A 16,017-nucleotide genomic window follows, 5' to 3' on the forward strand; every position below is an offset into this window, starting at 1 on the left:
TAAGGATCTGCATCCCAGAGGACTAGATGGCTATATAAAATCCCTTCGCTCATAGAAATGGAACTAAATGTTCAAAACGAAGCTCCCCAAAGAGCAAAGCCCATGAGTATGTCTCTGCAATTGCTAACACAATACAGAGTGCCCTGTGAGGCAGTGGCATTTTTCTCCTTTGTGGGTTGGCACCTGGTTGAATTCCTACAAATTGATCTCTTTTCCCTTCCCCTTCCACCCCACGTGCACCTTCAAGCACTTCTGGTTTGTTCATGCAAATAAATGTATGAAGTTTTGTTCTTGCTATATACCCTCCCTGTGGGCTAGGATTTTGAAGCAGCTGGAGGAGAGACATGACAGCATCAACAGCATCGTCTGCGCAAGGAGGGAGAGAGGAAGAGGGAGGGGAAGAGCCCTGGGGCCAGGGTCACCACCCAGGCCTGGAATTTTGAGTTCAGCAGCAGAACTGGCACCTTATGAAGTCACCCAAGATCATTTGGGTCAGTGGCTGTTAACATCCTGCACCAGGCCCGCCTGTGTCTCCAAGGTAGGTGGGCTTGGTGGTGTTCAGTGCCTCAGTAAGCTGCCCTGAGACATCCCTGTCCTGCTGGCAGCATTTCTGGGGTCACGGAGTCAGGGCAGCATGAAGAGAGATACTGACAGAGGAATTTATTCCTTTTGGCTGAAAAACACAAACTGCTTCATGGGAGAGGGAAACTTAGGGCAAGTATCTTGGGTAAGTCACAGAAAAAGGTCCTGCAGCCTGTCCCTCTTTGTAGCTTTACATTACCTCACTTTAGCTGATGATTTTTTGGACTTTGAAGTCTTTAAAATACTCTGTATTTTAAAGGGCAGCTTCAGGGCTTCTTTACATGTGTGGTTGAATTTAAATGCGAGTTGAGTGATCAGTGGTCCAGGTCCAGACGTATCAGTAGCAGTTGCAGTGGTGCCAAGGGCGTGTGGCTGCTGGGAGCTGATAGCTGGGAGAGCTCTGGGAGCTGCAAACACAACCAGTGTGAAACTACAGAGTAGGATTACCACATATTGCGGGACATCACAAGCATTCCATCACTAAGACCCTCAGCGATAAAACAACTGATGAATATTAACAACATTAACATGCTTACACACATCTGCAGTGCCTCTAAGTGCTATAGCCCGTCTTCACCGATTTGCTTATTGTTTCTGCACGCATCAAAACTATCACGTACAGACACCTGACCCAGTTAACTCTCATAGAGAGAAGTCGTGGAGAAAAGAGGGCAGATACAGAACCTGAACTTAAGGCTTGATTATCTCTCTTTAGAGGAGAGGACAAACAAACAAAAAGCTCTCCCTCCTCTTAAAAGGATAGTTGTCTTAAAACCACCCTTTCCCCCAGTTTTCCTTAGTCTTTGCTAGTCAGATGCTGTTGTTATGATTAATCCCAAAGATCCCTATTGCTGAAAAGCATCAGGAGGAATTTGTTTATATTCCCAGTGCGTGTCTTGCAGACATCTCATGGTATGCTGTGTATAATCTTTTCTTCTTTCTGTAGGAAGAGTGTTCTTTGCTGATTGAGTGACTGCTTCCTATAGTAACAAAACAGATAAAAAAGAAAAAGTCTTGTAAAACCACAAAAACAAGCAAGGGATTTCATACAGTGTCTGAAATGAACATTTAATTCATTCTCAGTTAGAGTTTACTCAGACAACTACATATGCTATTGCCTTAATGCCACTTTCTTCACATTTACTATCCCCTTCCATATCTTGTGCACATGGTTTATCTTTGCACTTCCACTCTCTGAACATTTTTTTTCCCCACTGCAGGACCATGGGTGCATATAGTCATCTCTTTCGGCAATACACAACCTGCACAACACAGGACGCAGCAACAACCCCACTTTACAGTGATTTGGGGGAGAGGAGAGGTCTGAGTATCTGCCTGAAGCTGCTAGATGGCCATGAGAATCTGTGGATAAAGCTCTCAGCAAGACCCTGCCCGGTGCCGGGTCCCATGCAGCGTTACCACAACACGGTCGGGATTGTGGCAGCACATGGCCCCTTACTTCCCCCAGCAGTGGTCAGTCTGTATGATTTAACTTTCCTGTAGGCTCCTAGCTTGGGAACACAGGTGTGCTGTCATTCAGATGCTTAACTAGGCCATTATGTGCTCTTGGCATCAGACTGTCAGGACGGAGGGATTTGGCACCCGCCTGTTCAGAAGAAAGCTGTTTGCCTGCTCATTGCTCATTAGTATCAGCGCTGATGAACAACATTCTTTTGCATTTCTGTGTTTCTAGGCACAGATCTGTTTTCTCTGGGCTAAATTCTCAGCCAAACCATTGCTCAGGTGGAAGCTGACTGGTGAGCTTGTGTCTGCATTGCTGAGACCATATAAACACTCTGAGAGCCTGAGGTGCCTGACGGCAAGTCCTGAGGACTCTGCGAGCATCCAAGAGAGCCAGCACAGCTGGCCATGTCCCCGGTGATTTTGGCAGTGAACTGCTTCTACTGACCTACAGTAGCACAGCAATGCACAATGGTAGCTGGGCTTCTGCCAAACGTAGATCTCTCCCCAGCCTCTCCTCATAAATACCTTGGGTTTAGCTTGTGTTGCTGTTAGCTCCAGCTCAAAGAAAATTCTCTATCTGGGAAGCAAAGAAGTTTGGTCTGCTGCAAGAAACTTCTCTTTGCTTAGCCTCCTTTGCTAGAGAGAAAACCCAAATGCTTGCTCTCAGCACACGGGTGCAGGCTCAGCTCTCAAAAGAGGCAGTATTTGCATCCCCTAGAACAGCTTCCAGCTCTCCTGCCCCCTGTATTTCTTTGCACTCCGTGTATGAGCTGGGCTCCCCTGCGTTGCCTCCTGTCACTTAGCAAAGGACACCAGGCAGAATTTGAATGAATGGACAAATTTTGTATGCACTTTTACATTTTATTTCTCCACCCTGTTGTTGGGTGTTTTTGCTCTATGTGTGTGCGCGCACGAGTGTCTTTTTCTAAGCACGTCAGGCCAAGCTGATTGCTCGTTAATTTGTGTTTTGGGCTGTTTTGCTCTCTTTCCTGTCTTCCCAAGATGCTGGCCTGGTGTGCTGATGCCGGTGTGCCACCTAGTGACTAGATCCTTGTTGTATTCCCAACAAGTCTGCAGCTCCTGTTGCACATCTAGCACAGACATTTGGGTCCCATTCGCCCATGTCACCTGCACTGCAGGCAACCTGGGGCAATGTCTGCAACCCCTGCACTGTGCTCAGCCTGTCCTGGCAGAGAAGTCCCTCTGCACTGCTTTCCTCTACTCGACCTCACTTTTCTGTCTCTTTTCTCTCATCCTTGTTCATATAGGCAAGGAACAGGGGCAGCCCGTTTGCTGATGATGTTTCGCCTGCCAGCTTGCAGATATCCGTGGCCATAATCTGATCCTTCAACCAATATATTTTGCATGGCATGCAAAAATGTAGCATTATTACAAGCAAGTGCTCCTGGGGAGTTTGGACAGTGTGTAAAGCCCCCGGGGCACGAGGGATGTTTTCGCAGATGCAGACTGCTGCAGCTCTGGATCACCCCTGATAAAACAACCTCTGAACTATCCAGGCAGATAAAGGCTGGCAGAGTGATAGATGGTGCCAAGGCTGGAGCTGAAGCTTCCTGGGAGAGCTTTGTGTTGCTGCTCACCCACCATGGGCCCACGGGCACTGCAGGTGGGCGCCAGGGTGTGAGGGAGGAGAGCACGCCACAGCAGAGCACATCGTGGTTGAACTGCCAGAGCACATGACGGTTGAACTGAGCTCCACTGCACTGCTGGAAAACATCCTCCATTCCCCAGTGCAGGTCCCCAGACGTCTGACCTCCTGCCTGATTCATGCAGTCCCCTGCCTGGGGCATGGGAGTTGCAGAGAAACGCCCTGGTTTACGAGCATTTTGGCAGGGCAGGTCCAGACCCTCTCAGCAGCTTGGCTCCTGGCACTGTGCTCATCTCCAGATGCTGCCAGGGAACGGACCGGGTGCTGTGCGCGGTCGCAGCAGCAGCGTGACACACACGAGTGGGAAAGGGCTGAGCTGCTCCTGGTCTTACTCCTCCCTGCCGTGAGCCACGAAGCAGGATCACCCTGTAGGCGTTGGCGATGGCTGTTGGCTGCTAGGTCAGGAGCTGTTCTCTCAGCTACGCTATAGCAGAGGCCGAACTGCAAGTGGCAACGTGTTAAGGAGCCAAGTGGCGGCCACCAGCAGGCAGCTGCATGCAGTGAATGGGGCTGGAGTGCAGTGAGTGGGGTGGGAGTGCAAGAAGTCAGTGCATTGTGTCCATATAGAGCGGTGCAGGAGGTTGGGGCAGGCAGTTAACTCTCCCCAAAGCCTCGCCCTTTGCCCGTCGGGCAGCCGCAGGCCGGGAGCCCCTCTGCTTGCTGTGCCCCCCCTGAGCCCCACGCCTGGGCTCAGCCCTCACTCGCTATACCCAGCAGCTGCGCCCGCAACACCACCCCGGGAACTACAACTCCCAGCCTCCTCCGCGCCGCTCACTGCGACAGAGCGCATGCGCGGAGTCCCCCCTTTGCGCCGCACGGACTCAGTTTCCCATCATCCCCCCGCGCCAGGCCTCCCCCTCCCCCCCCCTCCCCGCGCCGCCGCCGTGACGCGCCCCGCGCGGTGACGCGCAAAGCGTGTGCCCGCCACAGCAGTCGCGGCCGCCGCGGGGAGCGCGGGGCCGAGCGCAGGGGCCGGGGGCAGCGGCGGCGGCGGCGGCGACCGCGACCCCGGAGGGGGGCGTCGGGCAGGTAAAGGGAGGCGGGAGGGAACAAACGGGGCCGGGCTGGACCCAGCGGAGCCGGGTTGGGACAAACGGGGCCGGGCCGGGCCTGGGGCTGAGGCCTCCGGGCCGGGCCGGGCCGGGTGAGGGGCGCCTGAGGGGGTGAGGGGGAGGTGGGGGAGGGGCGCGCGGCACGGCCCGGCCCGGTGCGGGGCCTCGCGTCCTGCTCTTCACCACCCCCCCACCCCCCTCCCGGCCGTTGTGCCGGGTGGCGGCAGCAGGGGGCGGCTCCCGAGCCTCGTGCCCGCCCCGGCAGCTCGGGCACGGCGCCGGGCCTGCGGGCAGGGCACGGGGCCTGGGGGCTTAACCAGGCCTCGGGGGTGTTGTGGATGTGAAGGCGCTCGCAGCGCTGCGGGAGGTTTTGAGGGGGGTGCTGGAACAGCGGGCAGCCGGGGGTTAAAGGGGGAGGGTCAATAAATAGGGACTCCCCCCCCGGAGCTCCTCTCAGGTGCAGTAAGGGAATGGGATTTCTGTTCCCCATCGCTTGGGGAGATTGGGGTGATTGGGGCAGGCCCCCTTCCCGCAGCGAACCTCAGCGCTGACAGCTCGTGACGCTCCACGTTAACTTTGGCATGGTTATTCCAGGCTCAACAAGTTGAGGCAAATAGCTGACTTGCACCTCGTCTGTTTAAAGGATAACTGTAATTAGTAGAAGAGGTTTTTTTCTCTTTGAAGAATTCTTCACGTTAAAGGACAAACAGGTTTGCTGATTCGCTTGCTGTGCGTTTTGTTAGGTTCTGATTGCTGAGTTGTTAATTCTCCCATATGGGGTTATAGTGATTACATTGGATTTCCCACCTATATCTTCTCCTTCACTGTACTTAAACTCATATTTAGGTAGAACATGGAAGTTGATTATTTAAGCCAGGCCAAGCTATAGTTACTAGAATTTGAGTTGGCTTTATACATGTGGGTGTACAAATCCTCTTGTAGTTTTTGTCCACGCACAAACGTAAACATGCGCTCTTTCTACACAGATTATTAAAATTGATATTTTTTTGCTAAGTTAGTGTTTCTGGTCTTGCTATGTGACTTATTTCACTCTTATTTTCCATTTAAACCAAGGCATGGATTTTCAGCTTGTTTCCCAAGTAACCAAGTTGTCTGTAGACTTTCAGATTTAACAAATCTATTTTCACCTAAGCGTTTTTAAGTGTCAAACTTCTTATCTGTACTGCAGCCTGTTCAGAACCTTACAGTCCTTCTCGTGAGCATGACATGATCAATAAGTGAGTGGCCTGCAGTGTTCCTGTGGTCAGTGAGGAACAAAAGGGTGAAGCTGAACTGCTTGAACTGTACTGAGCCCTTATCGAGGTCTGTGGTCAGAGGCCACTGGGAGTCTTATTCCTGGGTTGTGCAGAGGTGTCTGAGGCTTCATGTCAGTGCTTCCAACTTTCATCAACACTTTATCCTCAATAACCTTTTTCTCTTTTCTGTCAAGCTTTTACATCTTCGTTCAGAAGAGTAAAATGTTCCCAAAAACGCCGCTGTGATGCTGGAATGCTAACTGGTATTTGGCATTAAAGCAGTGCTGTGCGCTGCCCTGTGCGCTGACAGAGGTGTGTGGATTTTTAGTGCGAGTGTTCGCAGTGAGTCACTGCCAGGGTTGTAAATGTTTGTCCTTTGTCCAAGTCAAATCCCTTGAGTAACTCCTTGGTTTTGTTTACACCAGTTCTATCGGATCTAAATATGAAGTTTTGTCAGTAGTAGTTTTAGGAAAAATAAAACATTACAACCACTGGCCTATTAGATAAGGTAATTGAAATTTGTAGCGGAGTGTGGTTTTTCAGAACTTTTTTTTGTTGTTGTTGTTTTGAATGATGGATTTGAGTCCATCCATGTTCTCCTAGTTCCTGGAAAGCAGTTCAAGGTTGTGTGAGTTCAGCAGCTTGTCCAGGGGAAGCAGAGCTCCCCTACAGGCCTTCCTGGCCAGCAGGTTGGGGACATCGGTGACACTTAGCAGTCAGTTCGTGCTGTTTGTGGTCTTGTCCTTTCTGCAGGGTTCTTCACTTTGGTTTAAGGTGGGATTCTTGCCAGAAGTGAGCGCGGCAGGAGTCGCTTTGATTCTTGTACTTCCAAAGGCACTCACCTGCCATAATATTCCATCCATGTAGATCTTACAGCTCCGGAGGTAGGTTTCTGTCATTGCTGCTCCTGGCAGCGCCACCTGGAGCAGTCAGATCTCTTCAGGCACACCCGTGTGGAGGGTGGCAGGTCTGTGTTTTAGGTTTATTGCAGGGAACGGCTGTGTACCCACACCGGCCGTTTGGACACAGGGTGTGCTGTAGGTGAGGCGATGCTGTGGGCTGCAGGGTACCCAGGGCTGCCCCGCGTGTCCCAGGGGACAAAGTGAGTGTTTCCCCGATCTTCCTGGCTGGAAACTGTTCACCTGTTGCTGGTATTGCTAAAGCAGAGCTGCTCACTTCCTAGCTGGAGCAATTAGGAGTTGTTAGGGGGAGCAAGCTGCAGTAAGCTGTTCTGCAGGTTGCTGAAGAGCCTGTACTGGCCTTATGCAAGCTCTGGGGTCACAGGGTGTCTTTCTCTGCATGCCTCGGGTATAGAAGGAAGGTGGAGGCATGCTGAAACTCAAAATGTTTTTTTCTGTGATACTTCAAAGCTGAGAAATGCTGCTGGCAAGTGTTGCAGTGCTGAAAAATGGTACGGACCTTCCTGAGCTGGGGATAGCTTTCCTTGTTGGAGGCGTTGCATTGTCCGTGTGTGCACGGTCTCGGCGTGCTTTGTTGCCTGCACTCAGGGAGTGCTTTTGCCAAAGCAATTTCTGCACATGCATCAAATTTCCCAGTCTAATTCTATGGTGAACAAATAGTGAATTCTCTAGATAAGATTGTACTGACTTATCACTCAGAAAACATCACCTTTCTGTATGCTTAGGTGTTTTTTTGTTAGCATATGCTCATTTTAAGCACTACTTATTAAAGTAGTGAACTTCCGACTCTACCTTATCGTTGTGGGGTTATTCTCAGAATCTTTGGGTTGATGATTTTTGCTCAGTTTGTGCCTATTTTGACTCCAGCTGGGTGGCCTTCCCTTGGAGGCTCCCCCGAGCTGAGCAGCCGCGGTACGTTCCTGCAGAAGCGCCTATGGGATGGAGGCAGAGCTGCAGGGAGCTCGCCTGTTCCCTGGGTGAGGAGAGGCTGCCAGCTCCCAGTTGATCCCGGGGAGCCCTTTCAGAATGAACCTGCTGCAATTGTACGTGTAACTACGTTGAGCTGTGGTTGTCTCTTCTTTGGCTGATTCCTGAATACGTATTTCAGGGGTTTATGCATATAAAACTGCCCCAAAAATGGCCTGGCTGTATTTAACAAGGTTTTAGAAAGTTCCCTCTCTGCATCGGTTGTGACGAATGGATATTTAATCTTACAGCAGACAGATGTTGGCCATATGACAGCTAATGAAATGCTTGAATGCTTAAGGGCATGGCATTGTTTTGAGACTGATGGTGTTCTAGTTTGATCTGTTGATGTGTCAGTGATTAAAAAAAAGTCTACTAGAAGAAAAGTTGACACCTGGAAATTTAGCAGCTTAAACAGAATCCCGAGTGAGAGTTCCCTTTGTGAGATGGTACCCCCACAAGGCACTCAGTGCTTTCGCTGCTGTCCTGCAGGTCACAGGCCACATAACCTGCAGTCTGACTGTAACTTGCTGCCCTCGCTCTGCTGTTTCATGAATAAATCTTGAGCAAGAGCAGGGGCCTAGCTCAGGCCTCCCTGTGGAGGTGGGGTTGAGCAGCTTCGGTGCCAGGCGCATGGCGAGGCATGTGTGCTGCCCTCGTGGTCAGGGTTGGCATGCGCCAGTTACGACTTGTGCTCAGTGTGCACGCATTCTTTATTCTTCAGGCAAAGCACCAGGAGAAGACTTCCAGCTTTTCGGGTGAAGTTCAGCGCTTTTTTGGCGCTTCTCTTCCTCACTCCTTGTTGCTGTGTATTTACTTGCCTCTTCCAAGTGGCTTTTGATCTTTGATTTAGGCTATTTCAACGAATATAGTAAAATTGTGTGGGATTTCTTGCTCATCTTCCTGCTTATTTTGTTGTTGTTTCTTCTGCTGCCTTAGGCTAAGCCATGACTTCAGGATCTGGTCATGTGGACTCCAAGGCTGAGCTCACTACTTTGCTGGAGCAATGGGAGAAAGAACACGGCAGCGGGCAAGACATGGTGCCTATTCTCACCAGGTGAGTTCCATTACATAAACTCCTAAATCTGAATATCAAAAGTTACCACAGAGCAGCTTTTACCATGTTTGTGCTTGAAGTTTTTACGTACCCAATAAACTGTTGGTAATTAACTTTCTTTGGCCAGAAAGTTGAACTATGACTTTAGTGTTTAATTTTACATATGACTTAAGAATTTGATATCGCAAAGATCTTGCACAGTCTGCTTCTAAAACATAAATTTAATTCTCTGGGTTAATGAAAGTCTGGGGAATCATTACATGGATGAAATAACTTCAGGATGCGCACCTGAAACTTGTGAAATGTTGATGGAAACAAATCTACAAGAATGTTGTTCCTTCAGAGTGGTGGTACGAGGTTTGTGATGGACCTGACATTGGTCAGTTTATGCACCATTCGTTAGAAGGCATCTTTTGCTCCAAGAGGAACACTCAAAATATCAATTGTACTTGTAGTTTCCTAAGCCAGGCCTCTCTGGGATAGACTGGTAACATCCTTGCTATAACTGGAGATCCACAGAGGTTCCACCCACCTCCTCCTCACCCCTCTGCCCTCAGACCTGTAGCCTGCCTGCTCCCCGCAGCAGGACTTACTGTGCTCACTGGCTGTGGGGAAGGATCCAGGTTTTGGTACCGCACTGCTCTGCGGTGTTGGGATGGACACTTCAGTGCACAGATTCTGAGCTGGCACTGGATAGAAATAGAAATCTGCTGGAGCTTCTTTGCACAGATCTGTCGTTCCTCACCTCGTGGTTGTATCTTGTTCTTTTGACTGTGTTTTAAAAATAACAGTACGGAAGAGGAAGATGAGCAGCAAAAAGATGATCCTGAACACTTACTGTGTAGGTCTCCTAAAAATGAAGACACGTTTTTTGTGTTTCTTTGTGTATTGCTATCAGATTTATGTCTTGAAGGACACATGTGACACTTCCAGGCTTTTTGTTGCAGGCACGAGCACCAGAAATTTAATATATTCTAAGAAATATGAATTCAGCGTGTATTTTCTTCCGTTGATAGCAGTCCGGCACTCCTTACTCCCTCAGCTCCTTGAGTTCCCCACATTATTTATGCCCAAACAAATCTGGTAGTTCTCCTTTGGTTCTGCTGAAGGGTTTACGTGCAGCAGGCAGGGTGACTATGGGTGGTAAGAGCTGGGGCATTTTGACTTCAGTGGAGGTAACACAGATTGGTTTAAGGTAGAGATCACAAGGGGATTGCAGTGCTTCAGGTGTCAGTGGAAGCTGTCTGTCTGTTTGGAGTCCTGGGTTTTAGATATGGCATATATTTAAAAAGAATTTGCTGGAAGAGGTGCGAGGGATCCTCCCCAGCTGGAGCTGGTGTTTGGAGGCCCAGCGGTGTTCCTGCATGTTGTTTGAGACTTACGGCAGAGGAAGCTGTGGTCGTGCTTGTTGGTGAGTGACGTTTTTCTACTTCCTTCTGAACTAGTTAGAGGAAAAACTTCCCTGTGCAGACGGGGGCCTGTTAAAATGTGATTCAGAGGCAGCATATGTGAGAGTGTAGCAGTGTTTGGACAGTAACAGGAACACTGAGGGGTCGTAGGCCATAGGTGAATTATTGCTTCTAAATAAGCCAGTTTTCTGGGTTAACAAACTCGTGTGTCAGTCAAAGAAATTGCTCGGGAAGTAGTGTCAGCAAACAGCAGATTTTTCAACAAAATAAAGATACTTTTCAAAAAATTGTGAATTGAAACCATCCTGCAAGAGCCATGGTTTGTAGGGTGGGCACAGGTCATGTTGAACTGTATTGGAGAGTCCTGGGGGTTGGATCCTTCCCAGCATCCCAGGAGCCCCTTACGTAAAGGGACTAACGCAGGAGCTCAACATCTTATGTTCTGGAGTCACTTGCACAAATGATGGCGCAGAGCAGCATTAGGGCTCTTTATGCTGTGCCATTTACATCAGCAGGAGTGTTGCAAGGTTTATGTACTTCTGTCTACTTCCTTCTCCATCCCCAGGTTGAGCCTTATGTTTGTGGCAAGTGAAGATGAGGATCTGACAGTTCTCAAAGACTCTCTGCAAAGGCAGTTGTAAAGGGTTTGGGAAAAAATTGAAAAAGCCAAAAGCAGGAGCAAAGACCACTTACTGCCTGCATAGAGACTAGATCTTGTCTGCAGATTCAAACGGGCAGAGAGCTGATATTTTATCGGGTGAATAAGGGAAATCCTGAAACCTGAGTGAAAGCCCAGTGTTCCTGTGAATTGTTTTTTGGTAAAGCCCTGTGTGTCAAGTGCCTGTTTTAAGAGGTGGGAATGAGCTTTGTTGGTTTGTCCATCCTGGAGTGATAGGAGAGTTGAATAAGCTGTTGATCTAGACAGATTCATCCAAGTCACTTTACAGTTACTCTTTGTGTGCTAGGAAGGTATTATATGTGAGCTTAATCTTACTTGTTTTCTATTTGAAATTCAGTTTTAAAGAGGCAATGCTTTATTTTGATCAAATGATTGTGCCTAATTGTCTCAACAAACAAACACTCTGTAATCAGTGATTTGTGTGCCCGTTCTGTCTAGGCTGTGATAATGTTGTCATCCCTGGAACCACTCAGCAGCTTCAGCTGGCACGCTGCTTGGCTGCCTACCTAAGCAGGACGGACTGATGGGAATGTTAAGCTCACTGTCTGTGCTGCTTGCCAGTCCTTTCTGGCACACGTTCAGCATGCTGATTATCACCTGAAAAGAGCGAACAAATCTAGGATTCAGGTTCCTGACTCCCAGTTGTCTGGCAGCAGGTACCCCTCAAGCTATTAGATCCCATGAAAAAAAAATATAAAAAGAGGAGCTGGCAGCAGAGTGTTTAAGTAACCAGCTTTTGCCAGAAATCCGTGAGAGCTCGAGCTGTGCCACCTGTTAGCAAGGGATGCAATTTGCATCTCTTCACATTCGGGCTTACTGAAAGTAAATATTAGAACCACACAGGGTAAACAGTTTGAAAGTTAATTGTTGTATCAGAAACAAGCAAGGAAGTTCTTTGCTCATCCCCAATAAGCTAATTTGGTGTTTCTGCAATCTGCGCAGGCTTCATAACACCTTCTGCCCTACTGGCAAGTCAGCGTAGTTCACGGAGGTGTGGATCTGAGTGTGTGTTTGTCTCTGATTGATCCTGGCATCACAGGATATTTTTCTGGAAAGTAACAGGAATGAAACAGAAGTCAGTGGCCTTCTGTAAGTGAGATCCCCTGCGAAAGATGAATATTTTTCCAGGGATTGCTGCAGTGTTCCAGTAATTTTCTTTCCTCTATTAAAAAAAACAACAACACTTGTCTTTAGGTCACTAGCCTGTAAGGTCTGTTGATATAAGGTCTCACCTCTGCACAGCCTGTGAGTTCTGCACCCCTCTTTAGACCTCAGTGGAGGGGAGGAAATCAGGTTTTATACTGAGGAAATGAGACTGATTTGCTCGTGTTTTTTGAATGCTGCTCTTTATTTCACCTCAAACTGCTTGTATTTCTGCTTTAACACTTCTTGGAGAAAGATGGTAGAGGACTGTGGGATTATTTATCACTTTACTATTGCTCTCCTTCTTTTTGATTTTGTTTAAATAAGGAAATTAATTACTTTTTATTGCTCATTCTAAGTGAAGTGAAGCATGGGATTCTGTTAGACAGGACTGTTTAATGCATTTTGAAGGTCTATGAATAGGAAACTGGATGAGTTTCTACTTGCACTATCCTTAGTAGTAACTGACATGCCAAAAGGTTGAGCTTGTAGCTGAAGGGGTAAGCTTAACAGAGATTGCATAACACTACGTTAAATATTATTACACATTTCTATTAAAAATTAATAGATGACAACATAAATGTTCAACATGACAACATAAATGACAACGTAAGTAGTTCAAATGGGAGCCTCTGTGCAGTCCAAATAGGAAAGAGAACCGAATCACCTGTTCGGGACTTACCCTACTGCAAGAGAGGGGCTGTGATGGTGAGAAGTGCTACTTGAGCCCCTTAGTTCTTGTAGTTCTTCACCATAAGTGTTGCAGAACATCACTGTGACTCTGACATGGGTAAATAAAAGATATTGGTTCCCCCAGAGCATCATGCTTGTGCATCACTGGGATGTTGACATGGGTTCAGCATGTTTTGAAGGGTTGGTGAAGAATAAGATACTAGAGGCAAGTCTCTTTTCCTCACTCTTCTGAGCAGACAGTGAAATCCCCTGGTAACACCATTTGCCATTCAAATGGAAGCTGATGAGCTGTTTGAAAACACTGACAAAGAGGCTAAAATGAGCGTCTGTGTGCTGGAACAAGACAGAGCGGATTGGGTTCATTGCATGTTGTTCCTTCTGTAGGATGTCCGAGCTGATTGAGAAGGAGACTGAAGAGTACCGCAAAGGGGATCCAGACCCATTTGATGACCGACACCCGGGTAAGATATTCGGAACAGTTCTGGCAGCACTAGCACAGTATCAGCTGGTACCTAATGATTTGTATATAAAAGTAAGCAAAATCTAGCTTGAATGTGTCTACTGCTGCTCAAGGTCTGATAACTGCTTTTGCACTGAGTCTGTTCTGTAGTGCTGATAACTGGCATCTTTTGATGTTTGCTGCAATATTTTGAGGTCCTGGGTAGAGTTTTGGAAGAGTATTTCAGGGGTTAACTTATGAAATAAGGGTACAGTTGTGTTAGCAAGTTATTGCTAACACAAGGTTTGATGTACTGGGTGTGAGACAGAGAGGACTGTCTTAGATTATCTTGAATTTGTTTTTCAATAAGTGCTTTGCAGCAGTTTCATGTAGCTTCTGTTGCTTTTTATCTTGTTATCCTTAATTTGTGGGTTGTCTTTTGGGACTGTGTGTGTGTGACTTACTTCCATGTTACTGAGACAGTTTGTTTATATCTTCACCGTCTATAAAACTAACAATGCAACACTGTTGGACCACTTTGATGTGTTGTGCTTTGACCAGTAAGTAGACGTTTTGAGGAGGTAATGCCTACAATAAAAAATGTTAGCTTGGTTAATAATTTATGACTACTTCTATCATTTTCTTTCTGAGAAAGGTCCTGCTAACTAGATTATTCCACAATCAGTTTGAAGACAGTAGTTTAGTAACGATCTTGAAGTCTCAAATTAGATGAGTCTTTTCCTGCTTCTTCTACAGGTCGAGCAGACCCCGAGTGCATGTTGGGTCACTTACTACGGATACTTTTCAAGAATGATGATTTCATGAATGCGGTAGGTTTGCTCTGAGAACTACCTCTGTCAGGTGTTCCTTACACCTTATGTTTTTTGTTTACTTTGTGCTAGTTGATGTCAGTATTTGTGCCTGTTTAATATTAATTTTGCTGGTGGTGGGACTATTTCTTCCGTAGCAGTGGCTTTTTAAGTGTATTTAAATGCAACTTGCTTGCTACTGTTGAAGTGACCCAAGGAAAGGGGAGTTCATGAGCTGTTCAGGAGTACTGAAATGTGCATGATAACAATTGAGTTAGTTCTTCTCAAGGTTTATCAATCTCTTTAAAGAAAAAGCATAATTAATTTGTGTAATGGAAAGTAATACCACTAATTCCAGTGCCTTGTCTCCAAACAAATGGAAATGCTGGACTGCCTGTAAGAGCATCTTATACCAGCTCTAGGGGGCTCAGGCAGAGGATTTAGAGGCAACTCTGTCTTTCCTCTTGTGCTGCTATATTCTAATGTGAGTTAATAGCTAGAACTTCTGTTGCCCTCACCTCAGTGCAAACACCTGTATCAGTATGCCTTTCTGTAAGGGTTCTGCCAGTTTGTTTGCATGTGGCCTTCTGCCTTAAACTGTGAGTGATAAGCAAACATAGATGTCATTAAAGATGTGTATTTTTTCGATATATTTAGCTTTTAATATTTTTTTCAGCTATTAGCTTTGCATATTTACACTATTATTGTTTGTTATTATAATTGTTATTATATAACTTTTTTTAGGCATTAGTCTTTACAAATCACTTCAGGATAGGTTAGTGAACAGCAGATTAGAGAGGAATTCTGTTTGTCAGAGGAATTATTTCAACTTTGGAAGCGCTGAAGAGACCAGGTTAACGGGTTAGTCATTTGTAGGTTCAGGACTTACATACTGGCACTTCTTGCTCTCTCATTTTGCTGATGTGTGAATTTGTAAGGACTTCAGTGCACCGGTTTTGGTCAGTTGAATTTCAAACCAATGCTCTTCCTGATCTTCTCTAGCTAGTGAATGCTTATGTGATGACAAGCAGAGAACCTCCGTTAAACACTGCTGCCTGTCGGCTTCTTCTGGATATCATGCCAGGACTGGAAACTGCTGTCGTCTTTCAGGAAAAGGTATTGTTTACACTGATGCTTGGTTTATTAGCTTGGTGTATTATGTACTCCAACAGTTCCTCCCACAGGAGAAACCAGTAAAAAAGAACACTGAAATCCTATCTCTGCGAGACAATCTGTTTAGTCTTATTCATGGGTTGGGGCTTTTTGATGATGGCTTGTTCAGCTGATCAAATCTTGGGTATTCCGCAGCTTGTTAGTTAAAATAGGACTGGTTAAAACAGCAGATTAATGTTATGGGAAATCTTGTACTTTGAATTGTTGTTTTATAGGCCTACGAATGGAGCAGGCTGTATAGAATGTTAATACCTGCTGGTAGGACTCTCACCAGGTAATTCAGAACTACAGCAGAGCAATAGCATTATTCGAGCTAAATGATAAGCGAGTCATACTTTAAGCAGTCTAAAATCCACGTGCTTCATGGGGATTATCTGGAATTGCAATGGACAGCTGAATCAGACTTCTGTATGTGGGCAAGTGTGGTTTTTGAAGGAACGCACAAAGAGAATAGGAAGTAGGTTTCACTCCTGAGCCCATTTTCTTCATCTGTATAACTAACGTAGTACTTCTCTGAATTTTGAAAATCAGATAATGTGAACTCTAAGGCACAGTAAAAAGGAAGGAATAATGTGCTCTCTTTCTGAAGGAGTGAATTTAATTTGATGTGGTCTTTGTGGTCTGCCCAAAGGCTAAGGCTTTGAGACTTTGAGGCAAAAAAAGCTAAAATGACAGGTTCCCTATTTGTGGAGAATATAGTTTTTGTTGA

General features: G+C 46.7%; 1 protein-coding gene across 3 annotated transcripts in view; it reads left to right on the forward strand.

Annotated features, from left to right (window-relative positions):
* The first annotated feature begins 4,611 nt into the window (after nucleotides 1–4,611).
* DCAF1 (DDB1 and CUL4 associated factor 1) overlaps nucleotides 4,612–16,017 on the forward strand; it is a 50,671-nt gene continuing 39,265 nt past the window's right edge. For all 3 annotated transcript variants that reach the window (XM_084531278.1, XM_084531277.1, XM_084531279.1), the window contains exons 1-5: nucleotides 4,612–4,741; nucleotides 8,846–8,963; nucleotides 13,272–13,348; nucleotides 14,083–14,156; nucleotides 15,138–15,251. In XM_084531278.1, coding sequence (XP_084387404.1) covers nucleotides 8,854–8,963; nucleotides 13,272–13,348; nucleotides 14,083–14,156; nucleotides 15,138–15,251 — 375 coding nt within the window. In that variant the 5' untranslated portion in view covers nucleotides 4,612–4,741; nucleotides 8,846–8,853. The remainder of the gene's footprint in view (nucleotides 4,742–8,845; nucleotides 8,964–13,271; nucleotides 13,349–14,082; nucleotides 14,157–15,137; nucleotides 15,252–16,017) is intronic.

This window comes from Aythya ferina (genome assembly GCF_964211825.1).
Source record: "Aythya ferina genome assembly, chromosome: 10".
Classification (NCBI taxonomy): Eukaryota; Metazoa; Chordata; class Aves; order Anseriformes; family Anatidae; genus Aythya; species Aythya ferina.